At 39.9% G+C, this 15,922-nt stretch overlaps 1 protein-coding gene across 6 annotated transcripts in view; it reads right to left on the bottom strand.

Annotated features, from left to right (window-relative positions):
• dagla (diacylglycerol lipase, alpha) overlaps positions 1-15,922 on the bottom strand; it is a 388,180-nt gene that overhangs the window by 75,178 nt on the left and 297,080 nt on the right. For all 6 annotated transcript variants that reach the window (XM_043706006.1, XM_043706009.1, XM_043706007.1 and 3 more), the window contains 3 exons: positions 5,675-5,799; positions 3,016-3,172; positions 484-567 (listed from right to left, as the gene is read on the bottom strand). In XM_043706006.1, the coding sequence (XP_043561941.1) occupies positions 484-567; positions 3,016-3,172; positions 5,675-5,799 (366 nt within the window). The remainder of the gene's footprint in view (positions 1-483; positions 568-3,015; positions 3,173-5,674; positions 5,800-15,922) is intronic.

Below are 15,922 nucleotides of genomic sequence, written 5' to 3' on the forward strand. Positions count from 1 at the left end.
GCACAGATACATCTACATTCTCAGCTGCATGTCCATGTCTGGATAGAGGAGAAAGTGAGGTCTGCAGATGCTGGAGATCAGAGCTGAAAATGTGTTGCTGGAAAAGGAGAATCGACGTTTCGGGCATAAGCCCTTCCAAGTCCTGAGGAAGGGCTTATGCCCGAAACGTCAATTCTCCTGTTCCCTGGATGCTGCCTGACCTGCTGCGCTTTTCCAGCAACACATTTTCATGTCTGGATAGACACAAAGATAAGTCTCAGAACGAGGAAATACTCAACAATTGATTTTGTTGATCAGATAAAAAAAAAATTCTGTACAGAAATAAGCACATTAGGCATCGATTATCATAATACAACTATTTCTTCCTTTAGCTCATCATCTCTCAGATTATTATAAACCTTATTATATGGGGCTCAAGGGTTTATAAATTGTGCAGCATTCTGGGAATGGACTAGTCTTATGTACCTAGTTATAATACATCACCTTTGGTGAAAGAGTCCCTCGAATACTGATCACAACCTTCTTTTTCATATGATCCACAGCAACAAAAAAGGGGGTTTCAAAAACCTAGGAAGAAAATTCAAATTAATTAAATTCACACCAAAGTAATTAACACAGACTTTACAACAAAATAGTGGTTGAAGTCATGGAGAGATTCTCATAAGATGTTGAGTTAGGCAATAGTGGTTAATAATTTGCACCAATTTTGCTTTTAAATTTTAGTGTCTGAGGACTGGGTTAATTCCACAGTACAAAAGTAAAGATGATCTGTATTGAATACAGCAGTGAAGCGTCTTTGAATTGAATCTAACAAGCAAGTTCATTGCTCCTCTGAAATTTCTAAACAGCAAATATACTATCTCACATGGTTTTACATCTTTCCATATCTTACTTATGCTAAACTAAACAATCTTCTAAATACATACCTTTGATCTAATTCAATGTTACTGCTTGGCCCACTGGTATCACTTTTGTCTCTGAGCAAAAATTTCATATGCTTAAGTCCCACCCCAAAGTCTACAGCTAAATCCAGTCTCACACTTTATTAGTGACAGTGTCCTGCACTAAAAGTGGGCACCTTTTCAAAAGTCATTTATCTGAGGCTCCAATTGTCTGCTTTACTAAATGGAAAAGATTCGACAACATCCTGAAACTCTTTTGATGTCTCAGTTAACCATATACTCCTTAATCAAACCTTCTAAAAACAAACTTACTAGTCAATTATATTATTGTTGCTTGCCAGAACATGTTGTGTACAAACTAGCCAGCATGTTTACCTACATAATAGTGACCACATATCAGAAGAAATTCAAAGGATACAGGATGTGCAATGTACTATACAAAAGCATGTCATCATTTTCTTTCTTCAGCCCTCAAAACTTTCGAGGTTTTCACCTTTAGGAAAAATCTTTTTCTCCCATGATTACAATAAAAACTTGGTGTCAAATAATCCATGTTTCCCGTTATACCTTTCCTCCCCTTTTAATCTTCTAACCTTGTTGCCATCATCCAGTATGGGCCTTCCATATTAGTGGTGAAAGTGAAGATTGCAGATGATGGAGATTAGAGTCAAGATTACAGTGGTGCTGGAAATGCACAGCAGTCAGGCAGCATCCGAGGAGCAGGAAAATCGACGTTTCGAGCAGAAGCCCTTCCACCTTAGTGTCCCAGCACGTCAAAAACATGAATGTCATTCAACAAGATTAGGTTCCACCTAAATCCCTCTGCCTGCTCCATCTGACTTTGGATATAAACTAGGTGTTTTGTGAAGCAAAACAGCTACAACCATGCTCTGTGGGTTCCCTGCCCAGCAGAAGCAACGTGAAGATTTGCCACCCAGGATTAATGTACTTACACTCAAATATTATATGAAGCAAGTATAATTTATACTTTATCATTTTCACCATATGTTTGATGAACAAGGTAACAGGAACCCTGAGCAGCAGGAACCTGGTATATTCCTTGTACCTGGTGTTTCTGTAGGAAATTGATGAGGTTTTAGAGGTTGACTACCGAGTGCACCAGCCAAAAGGAGAATTAAGACTTTTTGAATTTTAATCATCATCCTGCCACGCTATATGATGGAAATTCTCCTCCATATCTGAGGCATTTGGCCTGCCATGCAGCAGTTTGTCCTAAAGGAAGCACAGATTTGAAATGAGGCTGATGGAAATCCTGTTCTGCTGAAGATCTGCTGTCATTGTAACGGACAAATTCTGTCCCAGTTGTCCATGTTGCATAATACCTGCTGATAATTTCTTTTAGAGTGGGATAGTAATGGTTATTGCTGTCAAACACAGGTGACTGGCTCACAGACTGGACTCTGAGACCACAAGCAATAATATAAGCAGTAGCGGCATTAGTAAATGTTAGCATGGGGCCAGTACATGGTTAATCTTTTTGGAAATTACAGCAACATATTATGCACATTCTAATCTAAATATTTAAATAAATACTATCTAGAACAAAAAGGGCAAAGTTCAATTTTCATTTATTTTATGGATATGAAATTTTGTCAGTGGGAGTGTATAGTTTGAAGGACAGTGAAACAGAAATTCCAGGAAAAGAATTAATTTAAAACAAAATCAACATTTTTCTGGAAAAAGCTAACATACAACCTCAGGAGTGCTGCACAATTTATTAATATTCAACTGTTGATTTTTATAGCGCAGAAGCTTTTGAATGTATTGCAGACAAGTGACATATATCCAATACAGCTGCTGTGTTGTTTAAGAAGCAAACATGAACCTTGGTTCAAAGGGAGTACATCTCCAAATTAAAAGGCTGGGGATTCAAGCTCCATTCCAGTTATGAGGGTGGGCGGCTTGAGCACACAATCTATGTGATACTTCTACACAATACTGAGAGAACGATACACTTTTGAATTGTTGACCTTTGGATGAAATGTTAAACCAAGAGTGTCTGCCCTCTCCGGTAGATATAAAACAACTCTCCAAACATTTAGAGGAAGATTAGGAATGAGCCAACATTAATAATTCATATCAAACAACATACCGCATCATGGCATGAAGTATATACGATATCAACTAAACAAAAATTCTCATCCAGAAAGTGACGCTTGATAGCAATGACATTGCAGTTGCAACAGTTGTCTTCCTCAACTGTCACACTTGGGGCGTACCTGGGTCGAGGGAGGCAAAAGCAGCAACATCTGGAAAATAAAAGATAGTGTTGTACTTAAAAGCAATGTACTGAATTAATCATATAATGCTTGCTTTTCAGTTCATTGAAGTCAGTGTGAATGTCATATTCAGGTTGCACAAATGCTATTAAAGTGAGAACAGCATGCTGTTCAGCTACCTATGAAGAGAGCTGATGTTGTTCGGTAATGTCCTATTGCGACTGATTCTACAGGCCTATCTAGAACACAGTATATACGTGCAAATAAACACATCTTTTTAAAAGTGCTCACCGATCTGACTTAATGATTTTTTAAAATCAATCAATTTGGACAAGTTATGACACATCTCCAGGAACCAATATGATTTTACTTGAGCAAAAGTGGGCCAGTCTACTTAATGTGCATTTGACCACAACTCTCTTTATTCATAGATCCACTTTCATCTATGCAAAAAGCTCCATAATCATCCCAAAAATTTAGATATACAAAATAGTTTAAAATATACTCTTAACCATTCAGGTTGTGCTTCACTTGTGAATGTAATGACACTTTCAATAGAGGAAGAGGTTATAGGAAGGACAAAGGTAGACACTAACAGTGAAAAGAAAACAGAAAAGGACAGCAGCAGAACCATGGGACATCGACAATAAAAGGAATAAGAAGGATTACAGTAATAGTGAGAGAAGGAAATAGAAAGTAAAAAAGGTCAACAGAAGGAAAATAATAAAGGAATGTAACAAAAGACAGAAACACGAAAAGAGGAGATGGAAAAGTAGTAATGCTCACAATCATGGAGACTGTATTAAAGGTAACAGCAACAGAAAGTAGAAATGGCATGATTCAATGGCACGTGACATTAAGCAATTTCAGTCAAAACGTCCTGAACTGAATTCCCTGAACTTTTATAATTAATACTGAATTTTCACGAAATTGGACTCTTAAAAGTAAACTTTGATCTATTTATTAAGCTACATAGCATAAATGATTTAAGAAAGTGAGCAGCAACAACAATCACTCAGGCCCCTACCAATGCAGTTCTGAAACTGACCAATGGAAGGTGCACTACAGTTTCTAGTAAATTACTTTCTTGAACATTCCTTCCTTGTGAAGAAGTTATAGGAAGTTTCATCAGAAATTGATTTCCAGAAATCTGTGGCATAAATGGGTTGATGGGTCAGATCACAGCTGGAGTATTGTGAACAGTATTGGCCCTCTGTCCAAGAAAAACATATTGGATTTGGAGACAACCCAGGGAAGGTTCGCAGGGTTGATCCCAGGTATGGAAGGATTTTTTTTTCTGTGGATAGGTTAAGTGGGTTGTGCCTGTACTCATTGGAGCTTTGAAGAATGAGAGGACACCTTAGTCAAACATTTGAGGCTTCTTTGAGGGCATAACAGACCACATGCAGAAAGGTTGTTTCCCTTTGTGGGACCAGAGGCATAGTCTCAGAGCAAACCCATTTAAGATACAGGTGTGAAAGAATTTATTCTCTCAGAGAGTAGTGGAATTCCTATTGAGAACTGTTGAGGTTGTGTGGTTAATTATAGATATTTATAGGCTGAGATAGATAGACTTTTATAATTAGTAAAGGAATCAAGGGTCAGGGACAAGGCTGGAAATTGGAGTCAAGGAATATCAGATTAGCCATGATTTCACTGAACAGTAGATTTGATGGGTCGAATGATGTGCTTCTGCTGCTATGTCCTCTGGTCTTGTTACTCCTCAAAAAAGTGTAATAAATTTGTTATATATGGCACTCCCTTCAAGAATCAAAAATTGTGGTGCTGGAAAAGCACAGCAGGTCATGCAGCATCTGAGGAACAGGAGAATCAACGTTTTGTGCATAAGCCCTTCATTAGGAATGTAGCGGGGGGATGGGGAGATGATGATGATGATGATGCAACCCCCGCTGCCAACAAAACCATTCTAGATGAAGGGATTATGCCCGAAACATCAATTCTCCTGCTCCTCAGATGCTGCCTGATCTGCTGTGCTTTTCCAGCGCCACACTTTTTGACTGCAATCTCCAGCATCTGCAGTCCTCACTTTCTCCATGCCTTTCATGAAGCCATGTTGATTCTACTTGATTAGACTGTGTATTGCAAATGTGCTACTACATCTTTAGCCTCTCAATATTTTCCCCAACGGCACCGAAGCAACTGAAGGATCTCTACCATAAACCCACTAAGCACATGAATTTCCTCAACAGTTGAACAAAGAAACATCCAATCATAGAGAATCTGAGGCAAGGTTACCCTGTGGATTTCTACTTAGGTGGAAACCAGTGATGTAAGTTCATATTCATTTCATTTGGGACCATTTTCAGAAAGAACAGGCCTTTTTTTTCTGAGCTTTTGCAGGCTAAAATATGAAAGTAAATCATTAAATACCCTGTTTTTTTTAATTACTGAACATTTACACTTGATATTTAAATAATTCATGGAATTTTATAGCAGATGAGAACTTGAAGCCTACCAATATTTTAACATACTGAATTGCTTTCACAAATTTAGGAAATAAATACTACTCACGAGCATGAGCTAGCCAGTTTGCAGAGTCCACAAGCTGGGTTTCGCATTAAATACAAGGGCCAGCCATAGGCAGCCAGTGCAAAGTGCATGTAGTAGCATACCTCCTTATACATGTGCATTTCTTGCTAAAAAAGAAGAAAAAGTATCAAGGATTTAAGTTAGTAAAATGTTTTTCTTTAAATGAGTATAGTTACAAAACTTTGCATGCTTTCTCTCACTGGCATGAGTAAAGATCTATTCATTCAGATTTTGAAATCTTCTCCTGTGGCAAATTTAAGTGACATGTTTTCACTGTGTTAAATATCCTGCTAAATAGTAATGTTTGCAATCCCCAAATCAAACACAAACTCTTCTAAATATTTTGTGCTTTCATTTTTCAGTGTGTATAATATGGTTGTCAGCAACTCATTTGCACACCAACTATTCCCTGGAACAAACAAATGTTCATCTGGTTAAATTATGTGTTTTTAGTTTGATTACATTAGAAGTGATGAAATGAGCTGAACATCATGAAGGGTGACAGCTACATTCCATAAAAGCAGGCAGCATAAAAAAAATTCAAGAGATAATGAGCTGAATTGCAGACAGAATGGATTGACAAATTTAATGGATTTAATTTAACTTTTCCATCAGAAAGGGATGGAAAAGTACAGCTGAGTTTTTAATTCATTGTTAGAACACTTACATTCTTATGACAGGAGACCATTAAAAACTTGAAACAGTGATTTGTAACTAATATCCACTCTATCTTGCAAGTTATTAACAAGAGACATACCAGCCTTTGTTTAATTCCTATATAACTTAATGCATTTATCGAACCAGCTCCATGCCATATGAAATTGATGATTCTACTGCCCAGATGCCAATATGCATCTGCAAAGAGTGGAAAAACACACAAAATCGACTCTACATAGAATTTAAGTACAATAATTTTAATAAGCAGCAAGAACTTATGGTTGATTGCAAGATTAGAATTTTACTGTCAATTGCAAATAATTATAAATCGGGAGGAAGAGCCAGCTGACCACGGCACCATAGTGCAGGTGATCATTCAAGAGAGGGAGCAAAAAGACAAGTGGTAGTTATAGGGGATTCTATAATTCGGGGGATAGATAGTATCCTTTGCAAGCTAAATTGGGAATCCTGCCTGGTGTGTGTTGCCTGCCCGGTGCCAGGGTGCAGGATATCTCTGACCAGCTTGAAAGGTTATGGAGCAAGAGGGGAAGCATGCAGTTGTTGTGATCCATGTTGGGACAAACAACATAGGCAAGCCTAGGATGGAGGACCTATTTGGGGATTATAAGCACTAGGAACGAAATTAAGGAACAGGTCCTCAAGGGTTATAATCTCCGGATTACTACCTGGGCCACTTGCAAATTGGTTTAGAGATAAGAAAATTAGGTAAGTAAACACATGTATAAGGGAGTGGTGTGGGAAAGAGGAATTCCATTTCATGGGGCATTGGCATCAGTTTTGGAACAGGAGGGTATGTACCGATGAGACGGTCTCCACCTGAACCGATATGGAAGCAGTGTTTTAGCGAAAAGGATAAATAGAGTAGTTACTAGGACTTTAGAGAAGGGGAAAACAACAGGAAATATGATGGTAAATAAAAACAAACAGCAGGTTAGCATGGAGTGCAGAAGGGTTTTAATGACAAGGCAGACTATGAAAGATGTCAAAAGGAAGGATAGCTCATGAGATGTTATTAGAGTTATTGAAAATTACAAGGGCATGAAAACTAGCACAAGGGCACTTTAATTGAGTGGGCCAGAGCATTCACAACAAGGTCGATGAGTTATTGGCACAAGTCATCGCAAATGAATATGATTTAATAGCCCTTACAGAGACATGCTTACAGGATGGTCATGACTGGGAGTTAAATATTCAGGCATATCAGACTATTTGGAAGAACAGACAGGAAGGTAAGGGAGGTGGGGTAGCTCTGATATTCAAGAACAATATCGGGATGGTGCTGAGAAATGATACAGGAGCTATGGAGAATAAGGTTGAATCCATTTGTGTGGAAATTAGAAATTCTAAGAAGAAACAGTCACTGATAGGCGTAGTCTATAGGCCACCAAATAGTAACATCACATTGGGGCGGGCAATAAACAAAGAAATAACTAATGCCTGTAAAAATGGTATGGTGAGGTGGAGCAGCATGGTGGCTCAGTGGTTAGCACTGCTGCCTCACAGCGCCAGGGACCTGGATTCGATTCCAGCTTCGGGTGACTGCCTGTGTGGAGTTTGCACATTCTCTTCATGTCTGCGTGGGTTTCCTCCCACAATCCAAAGATGTGCAGGTTAATTGATGTGAAGTGGCTATGCTAAATTGCCTGTAGTGTGCAGGGAGGTGCATTAGTCAGGGGTAAAATGTAGAATAATAGGGTAGGGAAATGGGTCTGGATGGGTTATTCTTCAGAGGGCCAGTGTGAACTTGTTGGCCCAATGGCCTATTTCTACACTATGGATTCAATTATTATGGAGGATTTTAATCTACATGTCAATTGATCGAACAAGCTCAGTCAGGGTAACCTCGAAGAGGAGTTCATTGAGTGCATCTGCGATAGTTTTCTTGAACAGTAAGTGATGAAAACGACAGGGGAGCAAGGCATCCTAGATCCGGTCCTGTGTAATGAGACAGGAATAATTAATGACCTCGTAGTTAGGGATCCTCTTAGAAGAAGCAATCAATTTAGAATACAGATGGCGTATGTGACGATAAAATCCAATATCCTTGTGCTTAAACAAGGGAGACTACAATAAGATGAGGGAGGACTTTGGCTAAAGTAGACTGGAAACAAAGTCTTTATAGTGGGAAAGTTGACGAGCAATGGAGGACTTTCAAAGCAATTTTTCAAACTGCTCAGCAAAAGTATATTCCAGTGAAAAGGAAGGACTGGAAGCAAAGGGGTAATCTACTTTAAGTGTCTACAAAATTAAGAGAGGCTATCAAATTGAAAGAGAAGGCATACGAAGTGACCAAGATCAACTGGAAGCTAGAAGACTGGGAAAGCTTTAAAGCCACAAAAAGATCTATAAAGAAAAAGTTAGAACATGAGAAAAAACTAGCAGAGTATAAAGACAGATAGCAAAAGCTTTATATTTATATATTATATATATATATATATATATATATATATATATAATATATAAATATAAAGCTTTTGCTATCTGTCTTTATACTCTGCTAGTTTTTTTAACTTTTATAAAAAAGTTAAAAAGAGTGGCTAAAGTAAACTTCAGAGGCTGAGAAAGGGCATTTAGTCATGGGGTACAATGAAATGGCTGAGGCAATGAATAGGTATTCTGTGTTGGTCTTCACAGTGGAGGACACAAATAACATGCCAATAATTGACAAAGAGATGAAGGTAGGTGAGGACCTGGAAACAATCATGATCATGGAAGAGGTAGTGTTGGGCAAGCTAATGAAGTAAATTTCAACAAGTCTCCTGGCCCTGATGGAATGCATCCCAGGGTAATAAGATAAATGGCGGGAGAAATAGCATGTGCACTTATGGTAAGTCTCTAAAATTCACTGGATTCTGGGTAGTGCCAGCAGATTGGAAAGAGCAGATGTGATGCCACTGTTTAAAAAGGGCAGTAGACAAAAGGTGGGAAATTATAAACTGGTTAGATTAACTTCTGTAATGGGGAAGGTGCTTGAGTCTATTATCAAGGAAGAAAAAGCAAGTCATCTAGATAGAAATTGTCCCATTGGCAGATGCAGCATGGTTTCATGAAGGGCAGGTCATGCTTAACTAATCTTCTGGAATTTTATGAAGACATTATGAGCACAGTGGACAATGGGGACCCAGTAGATGTGGTGTACCTAGATTTCCAAAAGGCCTTCAACAAGGTGCTGCATAAGAAGCTGTTGCAGAAGATAAAAATGCGTGGCATTACAGGTAAAGTATGGATAGTGGATTGGTTGACTAACAGGAAACAAAGAGTGGGGATAAATGAATGCTATTCTCCTTGGTAATCAGTGACTAGTGGTGTGCCTTAGGGATCAGTGTTGGGACTCACAACTTACATAGATGATTTGGAGTTAGGGACCATGTGTAGTGTGTCAAAGATTGCAGATGACACTAAGATGAGTATCCATGATGTGGAGGAACTGGTGTTGGACTGGGGTGGACAAGGTTAAAAATCACAAGGTGAGTGAGCGCTGCTAGACAGCTATCTGATGAAGGAGCAGGGCTCCGAAAGCTAGGGCTTCCAAATAAACCTGTTGGACTATAACCTGGTGTTGTGTGATTTTTAACTAAGATGAGTGACAGAGCGCATTAGTGTGTAGAAGACTGTGAAACTTTGCAGAGGAACATAGATACTTCGTGAGTGGGCTAAGGTTTGATAGATGGAATACAGTGTTAATAAATGTGAAGTCATCCGTTTTGGTAGGAGTAACAGTAAAAAGGACCATTACTTGAATGGTTAAAAAGTTGCAGAATGCTGCTATGCAGTGGGATGCCCCTGTGCATGAATCACAAAGGGTTGTGATCTGCAGGTAAAACAGTTAATTAGGAAGGTAAATGGAATTTTGTCCTTAACTGCCAAATGGATTGAGTTTAAAAGAAGGGAAGTTATGTTAGTGTGCTGGTAAGGCCATAACTGGAGGATTGTGCGCAGATTTTGGTCTCCTTACTTGAGAAAGGATGTACTGGCACTCGAGGGGGTGCAGAGGAGGTTCACTGGGTTGATCCTGGAGTTGAGGGGGTTGGCTTAGGAGAACAAACTCAGTAGACTGGGATTATATTCATTTGAATTTAGAAGAATGAGAGGGATCTCATAGAAGCATATAAAATTATGAAGGGAATAGATAAGACAGGCGTAGAGGAGATGTTTCCACTGGCAGGTGAAACTAGGACAAGAGGACATAGCTCCAAATTTAGAACTGAATTGAGAAGGAACTTCTTCACCAACAGGGTTGTGAATCTGTGGAATTCCTTGCTCAGTTAAGTAGTTGACGCTAGTTCAGTAAATATTTTTAAAGCTAAAACAGATTTTTTTTGAACACTGAAGAAATTAAGAGTTACGGTGAGAGGGTGGCTAAGTGGAGCTGAGGACACAAGAAAGATCAGAATGATCTTATTGGATGGTGGAGTAGGTTCGAAGGGTTCCTAATGAAGGGATCTTGTCTGAAACGTTGATTCTCCTGCTCCTCAGATGCTGCCTGAACTGCTGTGCTTTTCCAGCACCACACTCTCGACTCTGATCTCCAGCATCTGCAGTCATCACTTCCTCCTGGCCTACTCGTGTTCCTAGTGCTTATGTTCTATGTAGTTGTTCTGTGTGCACCTCTATTAACATCTTCTCTATTAAACTACTCAAACATTTATTATTGCAAACGTTCGCAGATTAGAGTTCTAGATATTTGAGCTGACTCAGCACCTGAGTTTATAAACATCTTGAGTGTAATAAATCCAATCAAAGCAGTTAACAAATCTAAAACCAAAGCTAAGGATTTGGAGAACAGCTACACTGCTGATCAATGGCATGATGGGTAAATTATGATAATGGAGATACGTTCAGGTAGAATGTTTCAGGGTGTCATGAAAGCTTCTTAGGACTCTGTAATCCAAGGGTATGTTTTGAAGTCTGGTGAAGGGACAGACAGCGGCGAAGCTGGAACAGTGTTGAGCAGATCTAAGTGTTCCGTCAAAGCACAAGCTACATAATTGTGAGTTTTTAATGTACAAAAACAAGATATTAAACCTGTGATGTTTAAATTCGTAACAACACAATTACGAATTTCAGGGCTTAAACAGTACTAGAGATGAGAAATTTGAATTATTTGGAGAGACTAGAGAAGCTAAGAGTCTCTTAGAGCAGAGAAAGTTAAGGACAGTTTTAATAGAAGCACTCAAATTATAAAAGGACATTGGTAGAGAACATAGGGATTAATTACAAGGTTACACAAATTTGATAACTGGCAAAGAGCTGGTTGAGACATGGGATGATATTCTTCTATTTAGAGTATAATATTGATCTGGAATGTATTCTCTCAAAATATGGTGGAACCAAGCTCAATGGCAACTTGCAAAGGGAATTAGATCAACAACTGAAAGATTAAAAAAATTGCAAAACTATAGGGAACAGCTAGAATATGATTAAATGAATATTTCTTTCAGCAAGCTGACACAGGCATAATACACCAAACAAACTCTTTGTATTGCAGGATTCTACAATGATAGTGGTTTATAAACTAGTTGGACTACTTTAGGCTCTTTGCTTTCTATCTCAGCAGACGGAACTGCTCCATTGCAATTATAACATCAGACTAATATCTGGTCGATGATTTAAACTATTCTCATTTTCAGGGGTATGTTGAATTCATATTTTTTTCCAATGCAACACAAAGGAAATGTAAGAAAATCACATTTTGACAGCAAAAGCTTTATGAAAACACAGTATTCCGCAAGGAAAATGCAACACTCATATCACTAGCATCAGGGGAAGGCAATGGAGGACTTGTTGACTGTAGCACATTTTGTTAGTGTCGATTAATTTAAAAAAATCAAAAATCTATTAAAGAAATAACACTTCAACTTATTTTATTGCAATTACATTTTCACAGTAGAATGTCAAATGCTATCAACTAACATCACCAAACAGAAATATTCAACTGTAATGACAGCCCAATCGTCACACTGCTTCTGCTCATGGAGAGTCACCATTTGCTTGATATTGCTGGTTCAGGGTTGTCCCACAGTAAACTGCATGAAGCCTTGGGAGGGGAGGAGGTATAATTTGGGGTTGGTGTTGGAAGAAATAATGTAGCAAAATTCTATTGCACTCCAACTTCATCACTTATTTAAGCCTTTGCAGATACATTCGTACCCGCTTCCACTAAGATGGCGGTGAAGTAGGGCTTCTGTGCCTGGAGTCTGTCTGCCTTTTTTTTCTCGTTTCTTTTCCTTTTTTCTTTCTTTTCTCATTTTGTTTTTCACTTTTTTGTTACTTACATCTTACTGAAGAGCGGCAATGGAATCAGTGACAGTGAATGGGCCAAACAGTGAGGTCTCATGGCAACAACAGAAGCAAGTTTGGATTCCTGGCAGGTATCTTAATCCACCACAGACCCTTGGAGTTGATGGCAGAGACGAATTTAGGCCAAGTACAAAATGTACCATCATCAGCAGTTGCATCGGCGAGGTGGGCGTGAAGCAGGCTCGTAATGGCGAAGTCAAGTTTGGGCCTGTGCGGTACCCAGTGGCATCGGTGGCGTCAGCATTGGCGAAGTTCACTGAGGACTCATTGGGGTGGAGGCAATATGAAGAAGAATAGTCACCAGGCCTGGGTTGGTGACGATTCGCCGCGGCACATTCGCCGCCGCCGCCGATTATTCACTGCCGGTTCGCCACCAGCGTTTCTCCACTAGAGTCGTTTGACCTCTGGAGACTATTCGTCACCGGAAATATATATATGTACTGATTGTTTTCCCTCCTGCCTGTTCTTTCGTACATCTCAGTCCCCTTTATCTATACAACAACATAGTACATATTGATAAAAAAAGGTGAAATAAATATCATTTTATTGGTATATACATAAAAATGAGTTACAAACACTTGCAGTGGCGAATCGTCCTCAGCGGCCAATGGGTGGTGGCGAAGCATCCTCGCCAGTGAAAGGGCAGTGGCTAATCGGCGGCGGCGAATGGTCCCATCCCGCCAGGTCCATGGCCCATGGCACAGCACTTAACAAGAACCACCATAAAGTTGAACTCTTCTTTATTTTTCTGCCCACTTATTCAATGTCTTAGTTTATTTTTCTGTGTTTTAAGAGAGCGACAGAGAGTGGCAAGACTATACAATACTTTTCCCCACTGTATTTTGTAGCAAAACACGCATGACGATAAATAAATCAAATCAAATATCAAAAATGCAATTGTTAGTTTTCTTTGGAATCATCATTTAGTTCTAAGCGAATAATGTCGAATAATAATTCAACCCAAAAATGTGAACATATATAACAATCTGCACTAATGAAATTCTAAAATAGACACATCTGCAATTGGTTGAAGAGTGGTGCTGGAAAAGCATGCAGGTCAGACAGCATCCGACAAGCAGGAGAGTCGATGTTTTGGGCAAAAGCCCTTCATCAGGAACGTGATGAAGAGCTTATGCCTGAAACATCGACTCTCCTGCTTTTCGGATGCTGCCTTTCCCAGCGCAACACTTTTAGACTCTGACTCTCCAGCATATGCAGTACTCACTTTCTTCACATCTGCAATGGGGAAAAGATTCTTGAGATCTGCTCTGTCTATGCCTTCCATAATTTTGGATAGATCAATCAGATGCCCCTTCAGTCTCCTCTGCTCCAAGGAAAACTAAAAACAATTTATCCAGCCTCACCTCATAAGTCTTTTCATCCCAGGCCACATCCGGGTGAATTGCCTTTGCACCCTCTTCAGTACAATCACTTTTGTGCGATAATGTGGCAAACAGAACTGCTTACAGTATTCCATTTGTGGCCTAACCAATGTTTTATAAAGCTGTAACAAGATTTCCTTGCTCATATATTCTATGCTCAATGTTGACATCTTCAAGGAATTTATACACCAAGATTGCTTTGCTCTTAATGCTCCCTAGAGACCTACCATTCTATATGTCCTTTCCTTATTAGAGCCCCCAAAATGCATTACCTCACTTCTTACATTTACATTTAATTTGCCATTGTTCTGGAAAACTTACCAGCTGATCAATATCAGATAGTCATAGAGATGTACATCAGGGGAAACAGACCCTTCGGTCCAATTCGTCTATGCTGACCAGATATCCCAACCCAATCTAGTCCCACCTGCCAGCACCTAGGCCAAATCCCTCCAAACCCTTCCTATTCATATACCCATCCAGATGCCTTTTAAATGTTGCAATTGTACTAGCCTCCACCACTTCCTCTGGCAGCTCACTCCATACACGTACCACCCTCTGCGTGAAAACATTGCCCCTTAGGTCTCTTTTATATCTTGCCCCTTTCACCCTAAACACATGTCCTCTAGTTCTGGACTCCCCACCCCAGGGAAAAGACTTTGCCTATTTATCCTATCCCCCTCAATTTTGTAAACCTCTATAAGGTCACCCCTCAGCCTCCAATGCTCCAGGGAAAACAGCCCGAGCCCAGTCAAACTCTCCCTATAGCTCAAATCCACCAACCCTGGCATCATCCTTGTAAATCTTTTCTGAACCCTTTCAAGTTTCACAACATCTTTCCGATAGGAAGGAGACCAGAATTGCACGCAATATTCCAACAGTGGCCTAACCAATGTCCTGTACAGCCGCAACATGGCCTCCCAACTCCTGTACTCAATACTCTGACCAATAAAAGAAAGCGTACCCAACACCTTGTTCACTATCCTATCTACCTGCAACTCCACTTTCAAGGAGCTATGAACCTGCACTCCAAGGTCTCTTTGTTTAGCAACACTCCCAAGGTCCTTACCATTAAGTGTATAAGTCCTGCTAAGATTTGCATTCCCAAAATGCAGCACCTCACATTTATCTAAATTAAACTCCATCTGCTACTTCTCAGCCCATTGATCCATCTGATCAAGATCCCATTGTAATCTGAGGTAACCTTTTGGGCGGCACGGTGGCACAGTGGTTAGCACTGCTGCCTCGCAGCGCCAGAGATCCGGGTTCAATTCCCGCCTCAGGCGACTGACTGTGTGGAGTTTGCACGTTCTCCCCGTGTCTGCGTGGGTTTCCTCCGGGTGTTCCGGTTTCCTCCCACAGTCCAAAGATGTGCAGATCAGGTGAATTGGCCATGCTAAATTGCCCGTAGTGTTGGGTAAGGGGTAAATGTAGGGGTATGGGTGGGTTACGCTTCGGCGGGTCGGTGTGGACTTGTTGGGCCGAAGGGCCTGTTTCCACACTGTAAAGTAATCTAAACCTTCTTCGCTGTCCACTACACCTCCAATTTTGGTATCATCTGCAAACTTACTAACTATACCTCATGCTCACATCCAAATCATTTATATAAACGATGAAAAGTAGTGGACCCAGCACCAATTCTTGTGGCACTCCAATGGTCACAGGCCTCCAGTCTGAAAAACAACCCTCCACCACCACCTTCTGTCTTCTAACCTTTGAGCCAGTTCTGTAACCAAATGGCAAGTTCTCCCTGTATTCCATGAGATCTAACCTTGCTAACTAGTCTCCACCGCCAGAGACCAACCCCCTCACTATCAACAGCACCATTTTTTGTGTTCTCCACAAACATATTAATTGTACCTTTTACATT

The sequence above is a fragment of the Chiloscyllium plagiosum genome, chromosome 16, assembly GCF_004010195.1.
Source record: "Chiloscyllium plagiosum isolate BGI_BamShark_2017 chromosome 16, ASM401019v2, whole genome shotgun sequence".
Taxonomy (NCBI): Eukaryota; Metazoa; Chordata; class Chondrichthyes; order Orectolobiformes; family Hemiscylliidae; genus Chiloscyllium; species Chiloscyllium plagiosum.